Below are 17356 nucleotides of genomic sequence, written 5' to 3'. Positions count from 1 at the left end.
ACGTATAAACCCAGACACTGTGGCATCACACACAGAGCCCTCACCCGTCCTGGCCAGATGGGCTCCCAATGCTGAGACGGGGAAGTGGGCACAGGGTCCACCCCTAACCTAGAAGCCATCTCCAATTCACAACCACTTGGGAGAAAAGGTTAGCTCCCTCTAATGGAACCTCACTGGGTATATAAACCACAGTGAAGGTAGGCCCATGCCAGCAGTTGATGGCCTATTAATACAAAATGAACTTAATGGTGGTTTGATAGATTTCTTTTTTTTGGGGGGGGGGGTGTCTTTTTAAATCTTATTGGTCATTTGCTCATATATTATGTGATCCAGTTTTGTGTTGTTATGGGTTATTTTTAAATCTGTTTCTTGTGCTTTTTAATTTTGCGATTGTTTATTCTGGTTTGTTTTTACTCAACTGTTTCCTAAAGTAAGAAAGAAAGAAGGTGTAAATGTGGGACTAGGAATGAATACAGAGAGCCCCCTTTTTTTTACTGGAAACTTTGCAAATGTGTTTTAAAATGATATGAATTACTTAGTGAGGTTATTTTTTAACAGACTTTGTAAAAAGAAGAGGTATGAACAATATAGCTGCTTTCTCGTTTCTTTTATATTCTAGAAAATTTTAGGATGCTCTTCTCAAAAGAGCGCTTGCCTAGAAAGCGCAAGGCCCTGGGTTCGGTCCCCAGCTCCGAAAAAAAGAAAAAAGAAAAAAAAATTAAAATTCTCTTAAAAAATTAAAAAATAAAAAGTTCCTTCTGTCTGAGATTTGACACGTTGTGGAATACTTGACACATCAAGACTCTTCCCAGTGAACTGCAGTCGTCAGTAGTTTGTTCAAAGTGAGAAAGTGAGCCAAAGGTAAGATTTGGTAACCTGGTAACAGCTGCCATCATGACATCACAGCACACAGCCTATTATGAGTTTGTGGTGATGGTGGTGCTACAAAACAAACAAACAAACAAAAAACCTACTACGCTGCCAATCACATCATCCCTGACCAACGGTCACCCTCCCGAGCTGCCCGAGCTGCGTCGGTCTGCGGTACCGCTACAGCCAGGCTGCCTGCCACGAGCCCTGGGCAGAGGCTCCGGCGGAGGGATCCGCAGACGCTAAGGTCTCGGAAGAAGAGACAGCTACTGCGGCAGCACAAAAAGAGCGGCGACAGGGTGATGCGCCAACCGATGTGAAGGCAGATAGTGTCCACGGTGGCTGGCCCGGAAGCTGAGTGGGCCTCGGCCCTCAGCGTATTCTGCCAGGGCCAGGCCAGAACTGCCTGCCTCCTCTTCTGCGGCTGATCCAAAACCAACAAGGCAGCCACAGGCCGTCGGTGCCTGCCGCCTTCCACCAGGGGCCCGCCAAGACAACCTTCCACCATGGCTTTGAAGAGAATCCACAAGGAACTGAACGACCTGGCGCAGGATCCCCCAGCACAGTGTTCAGCAGGTCCTGTCGGGGAAGATATGTTCCATTGGCAAGCTACAATCATGGGGCCAAATGACAGTCCCTACCAGGGTGGAGCATTTTTCTTGACAATTGATTTCCCAACAGAGTACCCCTTCAAACCACCTAAGGTTGAATTTACAACAAGAATTTATCATCCAAATGTTAACAGTAATGGCAGCATTTGTCTTGATATTCTTCGGTCACAGTGGTCTCCAGCACTAACTATTTCAAAAGTACTTTTGTCCATCAGTTCTCTGTTGTGTGATCCCAATCCCGATGATCCCTTAGTGCCTGAGATTGCTCAGATCTACAAAACAGATAGAGACAAGTACAACAGAACAGCTCGGGAATGGACTCAGAAGTATGCCATGTGACTAAAGAGATTATTGGATCCTCTGCGAATAAAAGCTAGGGGAACTCTGAAAGAGAAAGTCCTTTTGATTCCCACTTGACTGTTTGCTGTGAACCCACGATGTACCGGCCTCGTCCTCCCTGGTGCACGGTCTTCATCTGATACAGTACTGTTGCATGTTGCACGCACCAAAAATACTGTGTTTCTGTACCAACACTGTCTCCTAGCAGACGAGCCTTCTCCAGGCATAACCTAGGTGTGAGATTAAAAGTTTTCCTTATTGACTTAAATCTGGATAACAAGGTGTGAGTGAGGGTGGTGGGTACAAGATACTGCTCAGAAGGGGTAAAGGTCCCCAACCTATAAGACAATGAGATGGCTTTTCAGTGGAAGCCATTTACAGCTAAATGTTTAAATGAATGAAAAGCTAGGTGAAGAACATGAATGTTCCTGTACTCATTTTATTCCAAAAGACCTAGAGCTTAAATGAACATTAAAACCAACCAGACTAAGCCAACCCACCTCCTGTATTTTAAAGTCTAATTGGTCAACAAAAATAGATCGGCACTATCGGTCCATAAAGTGTGCCTGGCTTTGTTCCCAAATCCTTTATACACGGATGACTCAACCTATTTTCTTTCACACTTTCTCTCCATATTCTTTGGTTTACTTGCGGTTTCTCAGTTGATTCATCACTAATAGCTCTTATTTTTATTATATTAACTGCTTAATCTATTTGGATGTAAAGGTAGACATTCAACTTGATGAAAAAAGCTTGTGTATAGAGACCTAATTGCTCCTCTGGAGCTTGTACAGTCAAGAATGATGCATCTGTGTAATAAACCAATTATTCTAGCCATTACATAAATTTTGTGTGAATAGGCTTTTTTTACTTTTAAGAACTTATTTAGCTGAAATTATTGAATTTTCCCTCAGCCTTGTCATTTCATTTAGATTGGTCACATTTTCAAATTATGAAACAATTCCAGGTTATAGCTAAAAAGATACTTTTAGAGTAATTTTATTAAATAAGGTAGAAACCTGAGCTTAAAGGCATTTTCATGAATATCCAACCTCCCAGGAATAAAACTTAAGAAACTTGCTTTGTTAATAAAACTAAGCTGCATTTTACCAAAACCTTGTGACACTCCTAGGTACATGCATAAAACAAAAAGGTATTGGTGAGTTAAAGAATAGCTTTGACCAAACTCAAAGAAGAGCACAATCACAAAGAATAGCCATGATATTTTAATTGTGCTATATATGCAGCTCTTTGAAGTCTTCCCTGACTCATACTCTAGTAAAACATTAGACACGCCAACTGTATTTGTCTGAAACAGCATTCTTTTCCTAACAGAACTGTAAGCCAGCCATTCTTCAGTCATGCTGGTATTCTCTAGGCATCAGGCAAAATGCATCTTTACACCGTCACACACACTCTCTCTCTCTCTCTCTCTCTCTCTCTCTCTCTCTCACACACACACACACACACACACACACACAGAGGAAGATCACAAGTTCAAGGCCAGCTTGAACTATGTAATGAGAGTGTCTCAATATCCCTCTCCCCCAAAAAAAGCTTGAATAAAAAAATGTAGCTCTAACATAGCATAGCCAGACACTGCAGTATACATTGGTAGTTGTAACACATGGGAGGCAGAAGCAGAAAAAGCACTACAAGTTTAAGGCCAGCCTGGTCAGTATAGGGAGCACTAGGCTGGTCAGGGCTACATAGATTTTGTTTAAAATAAAATCTAAATAATGAATCCTTTAACAAATCTATAATTTGCATAAAGCCTACAAAAGTGTAGTGCTCCAGGCTTCTCACTCACCACCCCACCACTCCACTGGAACGAATATACAGTGCCTATAAAGCTTAGGGCAGTGTGATGTCCTGGGCCTTCACACTCACAGTAATACACAGGGTAGAAAGCCCACAGCCATGTAGCATACCAGGTCTTCCCATTCACTCACTGGCTCAGAGCCTACAAAGGCCATGTGGTAAGTGTCATACAAGCCTAACAACCGTTGTTAACTTTGATGTTAATGTTGTGTGCCCTTTTCTGTTTAGATATACAAATACCACTGTCTTAACAATGCCATTATGTTATACAATAGTAATAGGATATACAGGATTACAGCTGAGAAGTAACTGGCAAGTCTGTGTAAACACTCATCCTCACATAGTGAAGCCCACAGTGTCTCTTCTAGACCTGTCCTATCACTAAGTAATACAGGACTATACTTAGATAAGGCATGCAGAAAAGAGCATTTACAACTGCCTTAATACATAGACTCTATAAAAATATCGTTAGAATAAAGTCTTCTCGTTTCTTACTGTTTAATGTGGTTAATCATTTAGGGGCCAAAACAGATGGCTGATAGCCATGTCATTTCAACATCAACAGCAGTGCCAGAGGACATAGTGCCTGATGTCAACAATTCCCAGACTTGAGCCTGGTGACTGGGAAAACGGGGTGCGGCACCACTGATAAAAGTCTGTAGCCACTGAGAAGTTCCTCTAAAACTTACTTATTCTCTTTAGCAGATGGGTTCACCATCCTGTAAAGAGTGGAGAATCAGAGAACACAACAACTGACACATATCTGGGTCTTCTATAACAAAAAACTGAATTAAATAATTTATAAACAACAGGTATGTATTATTCACAGTTCTGGAAGGTGGGAAGTCCAAAACCAAAGCACTAAGATTCAGACCTGACAGGGCTATTTCTCACTAACCCTGACTTCTACTAGTGTGTTCACACCTAACCCACCTGACAGATGCTGCTGCCAAAGGCTCCCTAAAGAGTTTCTCTTTAAAAAATATTTATGTATTTATTTATTATGTAAACAGCATTCTGCCTGCATGTATGCCTGTAGGCCACCCCTAAAGTCTCTTTTATAAAAGGCATTAATCCCATCCATGAGAAAAGAGCTTCCTAAAGGCTCAACCTGTTTGTTATATTCTAGATTAGAATCCAACGCAGGATTCTGTTGTCACAAACATTCAGACCACAGCAAAACTACATGCCTGAGGTAGAGGACAGACAAGCTTTCAGGTCAACACATACAGATTCCTCTCTGGTTGATAGAAATAACAAAAGCCACAAGAGTTTAGCACAGAAAACAACTCAAAACAACACACAAAAAGGTAAAAATGGCCTTCTCTCTCCAGTCTGAAAATCCAACTTCTTACTTGCCTTGTTTCTTTTTTTTTTTTTTTTTTTTTTTAAATTTTTTTTTTATTTATTCATTTATTATATATAAGTACACTGTAGCTGTCTTCAGATACACCAGAAGAGGGCATCAGATCTCATGACAGATGGTTGTGAGCCACCATGTGGTTGCTGGGAATTGAACTCAGGACCTCTGGAAGAGCAGTCGGGTGCTCTTAACCGCTGAGCCATCTCTCCAGCCCGCCTTGTTTCTTTAAAATGACAGCTCAAGCTGGAGAGACGGCTCAGTGATTAAGAGTGCTGACTGCTCTTCCAAAGGTCCTAAGTTCAATTCCCTCCACCCACACAGTAGCTCACAACCATCTGTAATGGGATCTGATGCCCTCTTCTTGGTGTCTGAAGACAGTTCAGCGTACTCACATACATAAAATAAAATCTTTTTAAAAAAATAAAAAAAGATGACAGCTCAAGAAGTTCAAGAGTCCTTTATACAAAAACTAAGCAAAAAAATAACACTCAGCCAGACGTGATGGCGGATGCCTCAAACCCCAGCACTTGGGAGGCTGAGTGTAGACCAGTGATGGGAGATTCTGAGACTCTAAATAAAATCCTGCCTTCACTTGAAGGAGAGAAGAAACAAAAACCTCAGGAAAAAAAAACCAACTCAAATGAAGTGCTTTCCTATAATGTATGTGAGTATATATGTTTAATGCACTGTTATATAATTTACACACACACGCACACGCACAGGGACAGATAATGGGCTGCAGAGATGGCTCAACTGGTTAAAAGCACTGCTGCTCTTGCAGAAGACCCAGGTTCAGTTCACAGCACACATGTTGGCTCACAACCATAACTAACTCCAGTCCAGCGATTCTAACACCCTTTTCAGCCTTCTCTGGACTCTACAGGTTTACACTCACATTCAGGCAAACAGACACAATAAATAAAAATAAATCCTTTTTAAAGATACATTTTGACATAGACTTGAAGTATCTGTTTTACTTGTAATATTTTCATTCATTAATGAATTTTGCTGGATGTTTTATATAGTATCCTACAGAAGTTGAGGTAAGCTGTTTTTGTTAGATTTTTTTTAAGTATTTAATGAACAGTAGACCATCTAGACCAGATTGTACAACAGAAATACAATGCAAGCTACTTGCACAATTTTTAATGTTCCAGGCAGCAGCCACATTTTGAAAATTTAAAAAGTATCTGATTTGTGTAATTTATTTTATTTGAGTTTCTTAATTTTGAGATAGGGTCTCACTCTATACCCCAAGCTGACCTGGAGTTTGTAGGGATCCTTCTGCCTTATAAGTGCTAGGATTTCAAGGATGAACCAGCATACAGAGCTTACTCTATCCAATAAAGAATGTCATTTCAAAACAGAAAATGTCATTCTAACATGTACTCAGTTTTCTTAAAATTGATGATATATGACTTTTTTCAAAACAAATCTTCAAAATCTGGCATAGTTTACACTTACAGTGTGTCTCAGTCAGACTAGGCACATTTCAAGTACCCAACAACTCTGTTGGCTAGCAGCTAACATACTACACAGTACAGACGTTAGGTAGATATTTAAACTAGGATACCAAAGATTCATGGTAATTACATTTTAAGACGTATGTAGTATACATATGTTGTGTCACAGTTGTGTCATCACTGTTGTGTCTCCTCGAGTGACACACTGGAAAGTGGTAAGCAACAGGAGACAAGAATGCCACACCAAAATGTACCACAGTAGGTAGTAACATTTTCAACAGTAACATTTCCCCACTGAATTGAAACAAATCATCCACACTTGAAGCTTACCTCCTTAAATTCATCTCTGCCAGTGCCTTTGTATTTTTAATAAGAAAAAGAGCACATTAACACAAACTAAAAACATCTGTCCTATTTCAACTTTAAGTCTATCAATTATTAACTTTCTTCAAACAAATCTCTGATATTGCACTAAACTATTTCTTCTTGTTTTTCTGGGCTGCCACATTTACTTTTTAAAGAAATAGCTGCAATGAGACCATGTAGAGGAACATGACTCTGTTCTCATGTATCTTACATCTTAAGTTTCTGCAACACTGCTCCCACTTTCCACCACTTCAATCAGACGGTTACATCTTAAGTTTCTGCAACACTGCTCCCACTTTCCACCACTTAAATCAGACGTTACAGACATACGGAATGGGGCCTCCATGGGGTCCATGCTGCTGAGACACCTACTGTGGGGTCACAGGTAGCAATAATTATGCCAAGCACGTTTTACCTTACACTTGTAAACGACACGACTTCCTTACCAGTGATCAGAAAAATGAGAAGGTGGCAGGGTAAAGAGAGGAAGAAAGCTAGATCTTCAGGTACGACATTTTATTTGGATTTTTTTTTGTTGTTTTTTATAAAGTTTAATATATCTTTCTGCTGGGCCTGGCATGGGCTTTTGAAAACTCAAAGCCCACTGGCAGTGACGCACCTCTAACAAGGCCACATCTAATCTTTCCCACCAAAACAGCTCCACCATTTAGAGACCAAGCATTGAAATATCTGAGCCTACAGAACCATTCTCGTTCAAATACCACACATGAGACTGAAGTCTAACCAAAGTGTCCAATTAACTACCAAAAGAGCAAGTGATCAAGCAAAAAAAAGGAACTGGGTATGGGGCATGCTTTTAATTCTAGCTCTGGGGAGACAGAGGCAGGCAGATCTCTGGGACTTGGAAGCCAGCCTAGTCCAGAACAGCCAGAGCTACAGAGCAGAGAAACCCCATGTCAAAAAAAAAAAAAAAGTTATTTTAACAGATGCCATAGAACAAATATCCACACAACTGTTTCAGGAGAGCCAAAAGCTCTCTTTTGGCCTCAGTGAGCATCAGGCATATAAGTGGTAGACAGATGACAGACAGACAGACAGGCAAAATACCCATACACATAAAATAAAAATCTTAAAAGACTTCTCAAAACTCTGATCTTGTATCACATACAAGGAAATTAATAAAATCACTTGAACCCAGGAGTGTGAGGGGCAGCTAGCAATCCAGTGTGGTGCCATCTCTTAACATCAACAAAGTAAAACTATAAGAAAATACAGAAGATACTTTGTATGACCTTTGGTCACCAAATGCACAATCCATGGAAGTGGATCTTTAAGGTGGTACTTCATCAGAATGTAGGTGCTGTAGAATCTAGGTGCTGAGAAGCTAGTTCAGTCAGTAAGGCACCTCCTGTGTGAACATGAGGTCACATCTGCGTCTGGGTCCTCTGCACCATGAACAAGCCTGCAGCCCAATGGCTGGTGAGAAAGGGAGAACACTTGACAGGAAGGTCCCTGGAACCTGCTAGCCAGATAATCAATGAGCTTCAATGAGAAACTGACCCAAAAAGTACAGTGGAAAGCAAAAGAGAAGACATTCAGCATATATCTCTGGCCTCCACCTCCACACATGCACTTACATCCATGCTGAACACACACCCACATCCATGTGTACACACACATACATACATGCACACATGCACAGCATACAACTTCTATTCCCCGAAAGATATTTTAGGAGAATGACAACCACCAATGGGAAAGGAAGATCTGAAAATCAACCTCCTGAGAAAGAATCTGTACCTTAAACAAAGAATTCTCAGGACAGTAGCTGGAGAGATGACTCGGCGGTTAAGAGCACAGACTGCTCACTGTTCCAGAGAACCTGACTCTGATTACCAGGACCTACACAGTGGCTCTTAACTATCTGCAACTCAAGTCCTAAGGGTCCAATGCCTTCTTCTGGCCTCCAAGAGCAGCAGGCATGCGTATATGATACTCATTATACAGATGCAGGCAGAACAGCTATACATACAAAGTAAAAATAAATTAAAAAAAAAAAGAATTCTCAAGATATGCTAGAGCAAACAACATAAATTTGTAAAATCAAGAGATAATCCAGGTATGATGGTACCTGCCTTTCTTCTTAGCCCTGGTGAGACAGAGGCAGGTGAGTATCTGAGTTCAAGGCCAGCCTGGTCTGCACAGTGAGTTCCAAGTCAGCCAAGGCTACCTAGTAAAACCCTGCCTCCAAAAAGCAACAGAAAAGATATGTGCAGACAGCAAACAAACGTAGAAAGAATACATTAATATCCATAGAAAACATAAATGAACCAGCACGCACTACTGGGACTGGAGAGACGGCTCACAAGTTAACGTACTTGCTGTTCTCACAGAGGGCTCAGGTTCCCAGCTCCCATAGACACTCATAACCACCTTAACTCCAGTTCCGGGGACCCAACACCCTTTTCTGACTTCTGCAGCTACCAGGCACACATGATGTTCAGACATATATGCCTACAAACACACACTTAAAAGTAAATAGTTCTTTTTTGAAAAAGGCATCATTGCCAGACATGGTGGTGAGAGATGGGGGCGTCCTCGGCTACACATAAGCTCCAGGTCAAACAAGAGATCTTATCTCAAAAGACTTAGAAAACAAATAAAACCATGCAGTATCAATATCTACTAAAACGGCTAAAACTCAAAGCCGTGATCATGGCCTAGGGATGTAGTCAGTTGGTAGAGTGCTTGCCTGGCACACAAGAAGCTCTTGGTTCAGTCTCCAACACCACATAAGCTGTGTGTAGTGCACCCCTGTAGAAACAGAACTTACGAGATAAAAGCAGGAGAATGAGGAGTTTAAGATCCCCTTAGCCTGGGCTACATGAGACCCAGTCTCGGAAACAATGTTTGATCATAACTAACGTGATGAAGGTAACCCCATCTTGTCCTAACTCCACTTTAGTCTGCTTGGACACTTCTCAGCCTTCTACCCCATAACAGTGACATCTGCGTTGACAGCACATTTGGGATTTCCATGACCTTGGCCAAAGGTTCAGATGTATTAACCAAACTAATGTTTACATGACATCAACTAAAACAATCAAAGAAGAAACGGCAGGGGCAATTGCCAGCCAGGTAGTGGTGGTGGTGCACACCTTTGATCTCAATACTCAGCAGGCAGAGGCAGCTGCATCTCTGTGAGTTCGAAGTCAGCCTGGTCTACAGATTGAGTTCCAGGACAGCCAGAAACAGCAGACAATTTCTACAGAGAGAAACTCTTGTCTCAGAAGAACAAAACAAAAAAAGAGCTTAATGAAACTGTACATTTTAAAACTATGTGAATAGTTTGAGTTACTAACACATCAAAAGAAGCTATTAAAACTTATCCTTTACCCTTAAAGCTGTAGCACTATACCTTGACCAGACACAAAAGGCTGCTGTCCCTTCCTTTCTTTAGTAGATGACAGTCCAGGGTCCTGGAACTCACTATACAGACCAAGCTGGTCTCAAGCTAGGAGTTTTGGCCCTGCCTTGTTGAGTGCTAAGATCACAGGGTTGCACTGACACCCATCTCTAAAGAGTTCAAAACTTAATAACAGAGTAAACAGAGTCTGGATTCCTAACAAAGGAATGTCTCACTCTCATGGGAATGGGGCCTTGCCTTCCATAGGATTCTTCACTGGACTGAATTATATATTTTAACCAAAGGAAACTATTTAGAAAGTTTAGAGTAAAAAAAGAGGACTGAGAGCACAGGCCAGTGAGGAATGTCTGCCTAACATGCAAGGCCTAGAGGCTCACTCCCCAGCTCTAAAAATAAACAAAAATGGTAGTTTTGCCCTAATAGTTCATAAAATTCATGAAGGATTTAGAGAGTCTAGAGTGCTAAGAAATGAATTAGAGAGTGCTATTAGTTAAAGCTTGTCTTAGTCTTAAACTCATGTCCTTGGGCAATTCCTGAAGGTGTCTGTTCTGTAACTCTGAAGAACAAAGGGCCAGAGACCAGGAAACAAGTACTCTCTGTGTGAATGAGCACTTGAGCTGGACTGTGGCTTGGGCTGTAGGATAAACCAGGAGAAATGGCCACAGCTGCACTCACCTGTTTTGTTCCTCCAGCTTAGCCAGGAGTTCTAAGTCGTCTGGACTCAACTTTGATGGGGAAGATGGTGACTGTGTTGGTGTTGACAGTGTGGTAGATGAGGATGTGGTATGTAGTGAGGCTGATGGACTTGCCACCTGGCTGGCCATCTGACTGACTGTGTGCGAGACTGTGTTCTTCACCCATGAGAGAGTAGAACTCAGCTTTTCTGCCACCTTGTCTGTCGCCACCTAAGAGTAAGGACAAAAAGCATAGTTCAGTTTTATTTCAGTCATTAGCACAAACTTGATACTGCTAAGTTTTCCTTAAAAATCTCTGAGGTAATGGGGATGAAACCTGGTTTTGCTACCATTGCTTTAACATCCAACTTTGAAACTTCTGCTTTTTATTTCATGTTTGCCTACATGTATGTCCACACACCGTGCACATGCCAATTGCCTTCAGAAGTCAGAAGAGGATGTCAGATCCTGAAACTGGAGTTATACACGGTTGTGGAGGCTATGCAAATGCTAGGAACCAAACTCAGGTTGTCTAGAGGAACAGCAAGTGCCCGTACCTCATGAGCCACCTCTGCTCCAGGCTGGGAACTGTTTGTTTCTACTACATGCTTCCAACACCAACAAACCAGAAGAGTGCTTTCCAAGCTATAAAATGAAGTCCAGCCTGAGGGCACACTCTTAATTCTAGCACCTAGGAAGCAGAAGGCAGGCAGGTCTCTGTGAGTTCAACATCAGCCTGGCCTACTCCTGGTTCCAGGAGCATCAGGACTACTAAGAGAGACCTTGTCTCCAAAATATCAAAGAGGATGTTGTCTTACAAAACGTATATTTCACTAGCATATACCTTAAAAATCTATATAGTGCTCAGTTTGCTGTTCAAGTATAAAGATGTAATCTCTCAGCTTCCTACTCTGCCCTTCTGCTCATGATGCCTTACCATTGTAGACACCCCTCATTGAGAACTATGACAAAAATGAACTTACTTCTACTAAAAAAATTAAAAGTATACATACACACAAACTACTTGTGTATATATGGGTATATTCCATCAGGATTTTTCCTTCTTTCTTTGTAAAGGATATTCTTTATTGAGATTTTGGTCAAAAAAAATTCAAAAAGTCAAAGAAGGAGTAGCAGGATGGACAGGCATCCTGAACAATCAAGACTAATGAGAGAGAGAGAGAGAGAAAGAGAGAGAGAGAGAGAGAGAGAGAGAGCGAGAGAGAGTGTGTCTGTGTGTGTGTGTGTGTGTGTGTTTTCAAGACAGTTTCTCTGTATATCCTTGGCTGTCTTGGAACTCACTACGTAGACCAGATGGGCCTCCAGAAATCTACCTCTTTCTGCCTCCCAAGTGCTGGCTGGGATTAAAGGCATGTGCCACCACTGCCTGGTCTGTGCAACAAGATCTTTTATCAATCTAAATACACTAGAGTGCTTTAAAGGTTCCAGCTTCAAAGGCACAAAATTCATTAAAATGGCTAAGAGAGTGGGAGGGCTCAATGCAGAACATACTAGGCTAAGTTGCCACAAGCAACTATAAGACCCAAATGTGGGGTTTGGGGATTTAGCTCAGTGGTAGAGCGCTTGCCTAGCAAGCTGGAGGCCCTGGGTTCAATCCTCAGCTGGGGGGGGGGGGGGGGTGCGCTTGGCTATCCTGGAACTCACTACACAGATCAGGGTGTACTTAAACTCACCAACATCCACCTGACACTACCGCCTGAGTGCTGGGGTTAAAGGCGTGCACCACACTTGGATAAACAATGTTTCTTAGAAAAGGCCTTGTGGACGAGTGAGATGTCTCAGCAGTAAAACACACTCGTGGATGCCTAGAGCTCCCACAAAAGATGGAGAGAACAAGCCCCACAAAGTGTCCTCTGTCCTCCACACGTGTACCATGGCGCACTGTCCATGCACACATATACTTACAGTAATGAGAAACAAACACAAAACTTGTGACACATGTACCCATAAAGATTGTACCATGGGGGGCTGGGGATTTAGCTCAGTGGTAGAGCGCTTACCTAGGAAGCGCAAGGCCCTGGGTTCGGTCCCCAGCTCCGAAAAAAAGAACCAAAAAAAAAAAAAAGATTGTACCATGGCACACACACCCATGAGTGTGACATACATAGGTAGCCATAAAGATCACAAGCCATGCCGTCCTTGTATGATCTTAAGATCTCAACTCTTATGTGATGGGAAAAAGCTTAAGCACTATAAACTATCTTCTGGATTAAAATGTCAGCCACCCTTAAGTTTAGGTATAGCAATTCATGCACAGACATTAAAATACCAATGCATGCGCAAAAATCTGTTCCAACTTCTGACCGTACTCTCATCACAGATTCTCCTTTAAAGCTGAAAAGTGGTGGTCTCTCCCCACATCCTATCCTTCACCCTAGTGTGAAAACTCTACTCAGGAAAAGAACAGTATAAAGACAGACGTACTAAACCATTCCACAAAGCAGTGACACATCTAAGACAACCTTTGTTGTCAGCAGCAGGACTAATGGGACCAGGGTTTTACCCCATTAGATCAGAATCCCTCTCTGCTAGATTCTTTCCTTTTGAAATAGTATTACAGAAGACGCCAGATGGGCCTGGTTACTGAGGGGAAAGTCCCTAAGAAAAGCAAGCAACATGAAATATGGGACCCAAGGAAACAATCATGGGATAATTTACTTAGAAGAACTAGGTCTAGAGCTGGAGAGATGGCTCAGAGGTTAAGAGCACTGACTGATCTTCCAGAGGTCCTGAGTTCAATTTCCAACAACCACACGGTGGCTCACGACCATCTGTAATGTGATCCAATGCCCTGTTCTGGTGTGTGTTAAGAGATTGACAGTGTGCTCACATACATAAAATAAATAAATCTTTAAAAAAAAAAAAAAAACTAAGTCTATATCTTTGAGGGCTTCCAGCAGTTTCTCAATGTGGGTGTCACACCTTCAATGGGTCAGAATAAACCAAGTCAGGGAGGCCAACGTGGAGTTACTAATACTGTCAGTGAGGCTGCCTTTGAGGGGCAGGTTGAACAAGCTGCATGCTGTGCATTCAAAGAGGCATTGACAAGATCTGGTTCCCACAAACAGCATCTAATGACAGCTGCTCCAGGTTTGCCACCAGGTAAAAGTGCTTACCATGCAACCTGGTGACCTGAGTTCATCCCCAAGATTCCAACCTCAGCTACAGTAAATTGTATCAAAAATAGATGAAATTCTAAAATTGCTTTTTGTTTTGACTTTTTCACATCTTTGCATTCAATTCTATAGTGTCTCATATTCAATTACATAGTGTGCCTTATCTTCCATATGCTTTAGGCCTATACTGGACAGCCTTTAATTCCCTGCACTAGAAACTCTGACCAGTGACTTTACCTTTATCTCCGACACACATCTTCAGCATTTAACAGTAGCCTCTTAACCTTTCACTGCTCTTATTTTTTCCACAACATTTTTATTTTCTCTTGAAATTTCTTTATCCCCTATTATTTTAGGATAATGTTTAATGTCCTCCAGTTCTGACGTCATTTTGAAGAAATGAATGACTGTACCTTGTCCTACATGACTATATTTATTCCTGGAAACTTCCTCTCAAGTCTGTTTTATCCAAAATTAATATAGCTACTTCAAATTTCTTTTGATTTATCAGCAAAGCCCTAAAGGGAAGTAAGCAAGGCCCAGGCACAGTGGAACACACCTGCAATCCTAGCACTCTCAAAGCTGAGGCAGGAAGACTCCAAATTCAAGGCCAGCCTAGGGTTATATGAGATCTCATGCCTCAAAAAAGGGAAAAAAGAAAAAGGAAACAAAGATTTACATACATATATACAGAGGAGGGCAGGTATGAAAACATCTGGTAGTTTCTGGTTCTATTTTGGTATGGGGGCAAGGGGAGTTTCCTCTCAGAAATACAAGTTTGTATATGATATGAAAGGACATATTCCCTTCTGAACAGCAACAGCAGTGTTTTTCCAATAACTACTTTACTGAAATGTAAAGTTGTATCAAGGCAATAAAGTTTTAAATCTTTTTTAAAGATTTATTTATTATATGTAAGTACACTGTAACTGTCTTCAGACACACCAGAAGAGGTCATCTGATCTCATTACAGATGGTTGTGAGCCACCATGTGGTTACTGGGAATTGAACTCAGGACCTCTGGAAGAGCAGCCAGTGCTCTAACCACTGAGCCATCTCTCCGGCCCAGTTTGAAACACTTGTATTTATTTGGCACATATAGGTGCTTTGCCTGCATGCCTGTCTGTGTGCCATGTGAATGTCTGGCTCCAAAGCGGGCAGAGGAGAGCGTCGACTTCCTGGAGCGGAGTTACGGAGTTGTTAGCTGCCTGTGGGTGCTGGAACCAACCTGGTCATCTGGAAGAACAGCCAATACTCTAAAGGACGGAGCATCTCTCCACACAGATGAGCTCTTTAATTAAAGACAAGTAGAAGATAAAAGCATGTTGTACCTTTACAACCTGTCTAATCAGGAGTCTCTTTGACATTCTGGGAAAGGCTGCTATTTCTAAATAGCTCTTGTCCTGAGAGTATTTGTACCCACCTCACTTTTCTCTCCATCTTTAAGATACTTCAGGCTATATTCAACATTTTGAATTCAAATATATATAGTAAAAAAAAAAGGGGGGGGGTTGGGGATTTAGCTCAGTGGTAGAGCACTTGCCTAGCAAGCACAAGGCCCTGGGTTCGGTCCACAGCTCCGAAAAAAAGAAAAAAAAATGAGTGTGTTTTTTTTTTGTGCTACTTGGTATTGTCCCCTAATTTAAACCCCACAATACTATATGTCTCATACTGTCCTTACACTGTTACATTAGCTATTATTCCTTAAGAAATAAAAATATTCAGAAAACATCAACACTGTCACCTAAACAAAGTCTACCTAGGTGAAATGACTAAACAAGCCAAAGCACTTGCTGTGTAATCCTGACCACGTGAGCCTGGTCACCAAAAAGCCAGATGCAGTGGCTTGAATGTGTAATCCCAGCATTCCTAAAGATTCAGGAGCAGGAGAACAACTGAAGCTCCAGGTCAGCAACCCGAGTATACAGAATGGAAGAAACAAGAAAGAGCCTGCTTCAACAAGTTGTGAGTCCAGAAATAACTCCTGCACACTATTCAGACTTCCACACATGTACCATTCATTCTCTCACCAGCACTCACGCGTGTCATGTATACACATACTTTTAAAATATAAATAATGTAATTAGAAAGTACATTCAATTAGGCTGGGTGCATACAGTTCAGTGATTTAGTGCTTGCCTAGTGTGTCTGAGGTTCTGGTTCAGCCCCCAACACTTAAAAGGAGGACAAATGCACAGTAAGCTACAGAGAAAAATAAATGTCAACGTATAAACTTGGGTCATGGTTAATACTCAGCCAACCTCTGCTGCTGTATGAAGAAGGATGTAAGGCAGGTGTGGTGGCACCTGTAACCCCAGCACTCAGGAGGCTAAAATATGAAGATTCTAAGTTCAAAGCCTGAGCTACATAGATAGCAAAATGCCTTTGAAAACAAAGACAAAATAAAAAGTCATAATGTGATGAAGCTATCATTTTTAACTATCCATCTGTAGCCTCTCTGGTGTTTCTACAGGTGGCCTGTATTAATTTTCTAGGACTGCCATAACAAAGTACCACGAACCAGATAGCTTAAAACATACGGAATCTTTTGTGCTGCAGTTGTAGAGGGTAGATGTCCAAATGGGGCTAGGATGAAGCTCAGGGTACAGTGTGTGCTCAGCATATGTGGGGCCTCATTCCATCCCCAGCACTGGGAGTGAGAGGGTACAGAAATGTAATGATGTAACTTAGTCTACACCGAGACTAAGGAGAAGCCAAGAGAAGAGTCTCTGGATGACAGACAGCCTAGCTGGGACGCCAGCATTAACTCCCAACCATGCATGTGAACACAATTCACATCATCCTGAGTGGAAGGCACAGGCTACAAGGCCAGCTGGTCTCCTCAGGGTTCTGGCTGCTAAATCCCTGACTCACAGGAGATGCTCACACACCTCAATGATTATATGAAGTCACCAAGTATGATGGTGATTTGTTATACAACTCTACTAACTGGAACAGCACCATGCTGTTATTAAATTAAAATATTAGCAACGCGTAGAGCAAAGTCAGAAAATTAAATTTCCGCTATTAGTAAAGACTAATATGGAGCTTGTTTTTAAGGAGACAGCAGATTCAACTAAAGGGGGGGGAGGTGCTTTTACTTGCCTGAAGGTAGTATAGGTACAAGAACCACATACTAAAAAGGCAGTAATTAGAATTTGAAACCCCAAAAAACTATATTAAATTCTGGAGGCCTGAAAATAGTTTTAATTAAGATTCTGTGGTGCTCTGAATAGGAACGTCCCCATAGACTCCTATGTTCAAATTCTTGGCCCATGGAAGTGGTACTAGTAGGAGGTGTAGCCTTGACTAAGTAGATGTGGC

The 17356-nt window shown here is 41.6% G+C and overlaps 2 protein-coding genes across 13 annotated transcripts in view; one reads left to right on the top strand and one right to left on the bottom strand.

The window, feature by feature from the left end:
- Positions 1–17356, bottom strand: part of Evi5 (ecotropic viral integration site 5) — a 146070-nt gene that overhangs the window by 103002 nt on the left and 25712 nt on the right. For 10 of the 12 annotated variants that reach the window (XM_006250525.5, NM_001271410.1, XM_006250523.4 and 7 more), the window contains exon 2: positions 10897–11126. The exons of 1 other annotated variant lie outside the window; for it this stretch is intronic. In XM_006250525.5, coding sequence (XP_006250587.1) covers positions 10897–11126 — 230 coding nt within the window. Of the gene's footprint in view, positions 1–6797; positions 10833–10896; positions 11127–17356 lie in introns of those variants that run through there. One more of the 12 variants, XM_006250533.5, reaches the window with a different exon arrangement.
- Ube2d2b (ubiquitin-conjugating enzyme E2D 2B) lies at positions 1192–2666 on the top strand. Its single transcript, NM_031001.2, has one exon. The coding sequence runs from the start codon at positions 1377–1379 to the stop codon at positions 1818–1820; it is 444 nt and encodes a 147-aa protein (NP_112263.1). The 5' UTR covers positions 1192–1376; the 3' UTR covers positions 1821–2666.

The sequence above is a fragment of the Rattus norvegicus genome, chromosome 14 (assembly GCF_036323735.1).
Source record: "Rattus norvegicus strain BN/NHsdMcwi chromosome 14, GRCr8, whole genome shotgun sequence".
NCBI lineage: Eukaryota > Metazoa > Chordata > Mammalia > Rodentia > Muridae > Rattus > Rattus norvegicus.
Note: the sequence above shows the minus strand (reverse complement) of the source record. Positions and strands in the feature narration are given on the sequence as shown.

What these genes read in the sequence shown, in the direction of transcription:
- Ube2d2b (NM_031001.2), top strand. Translation starts at nt 1,377, where the DNA reads ATGGCTTTGAAGAGAATCCACAAGGAACTGAACGACCTGGCGCAGGAT.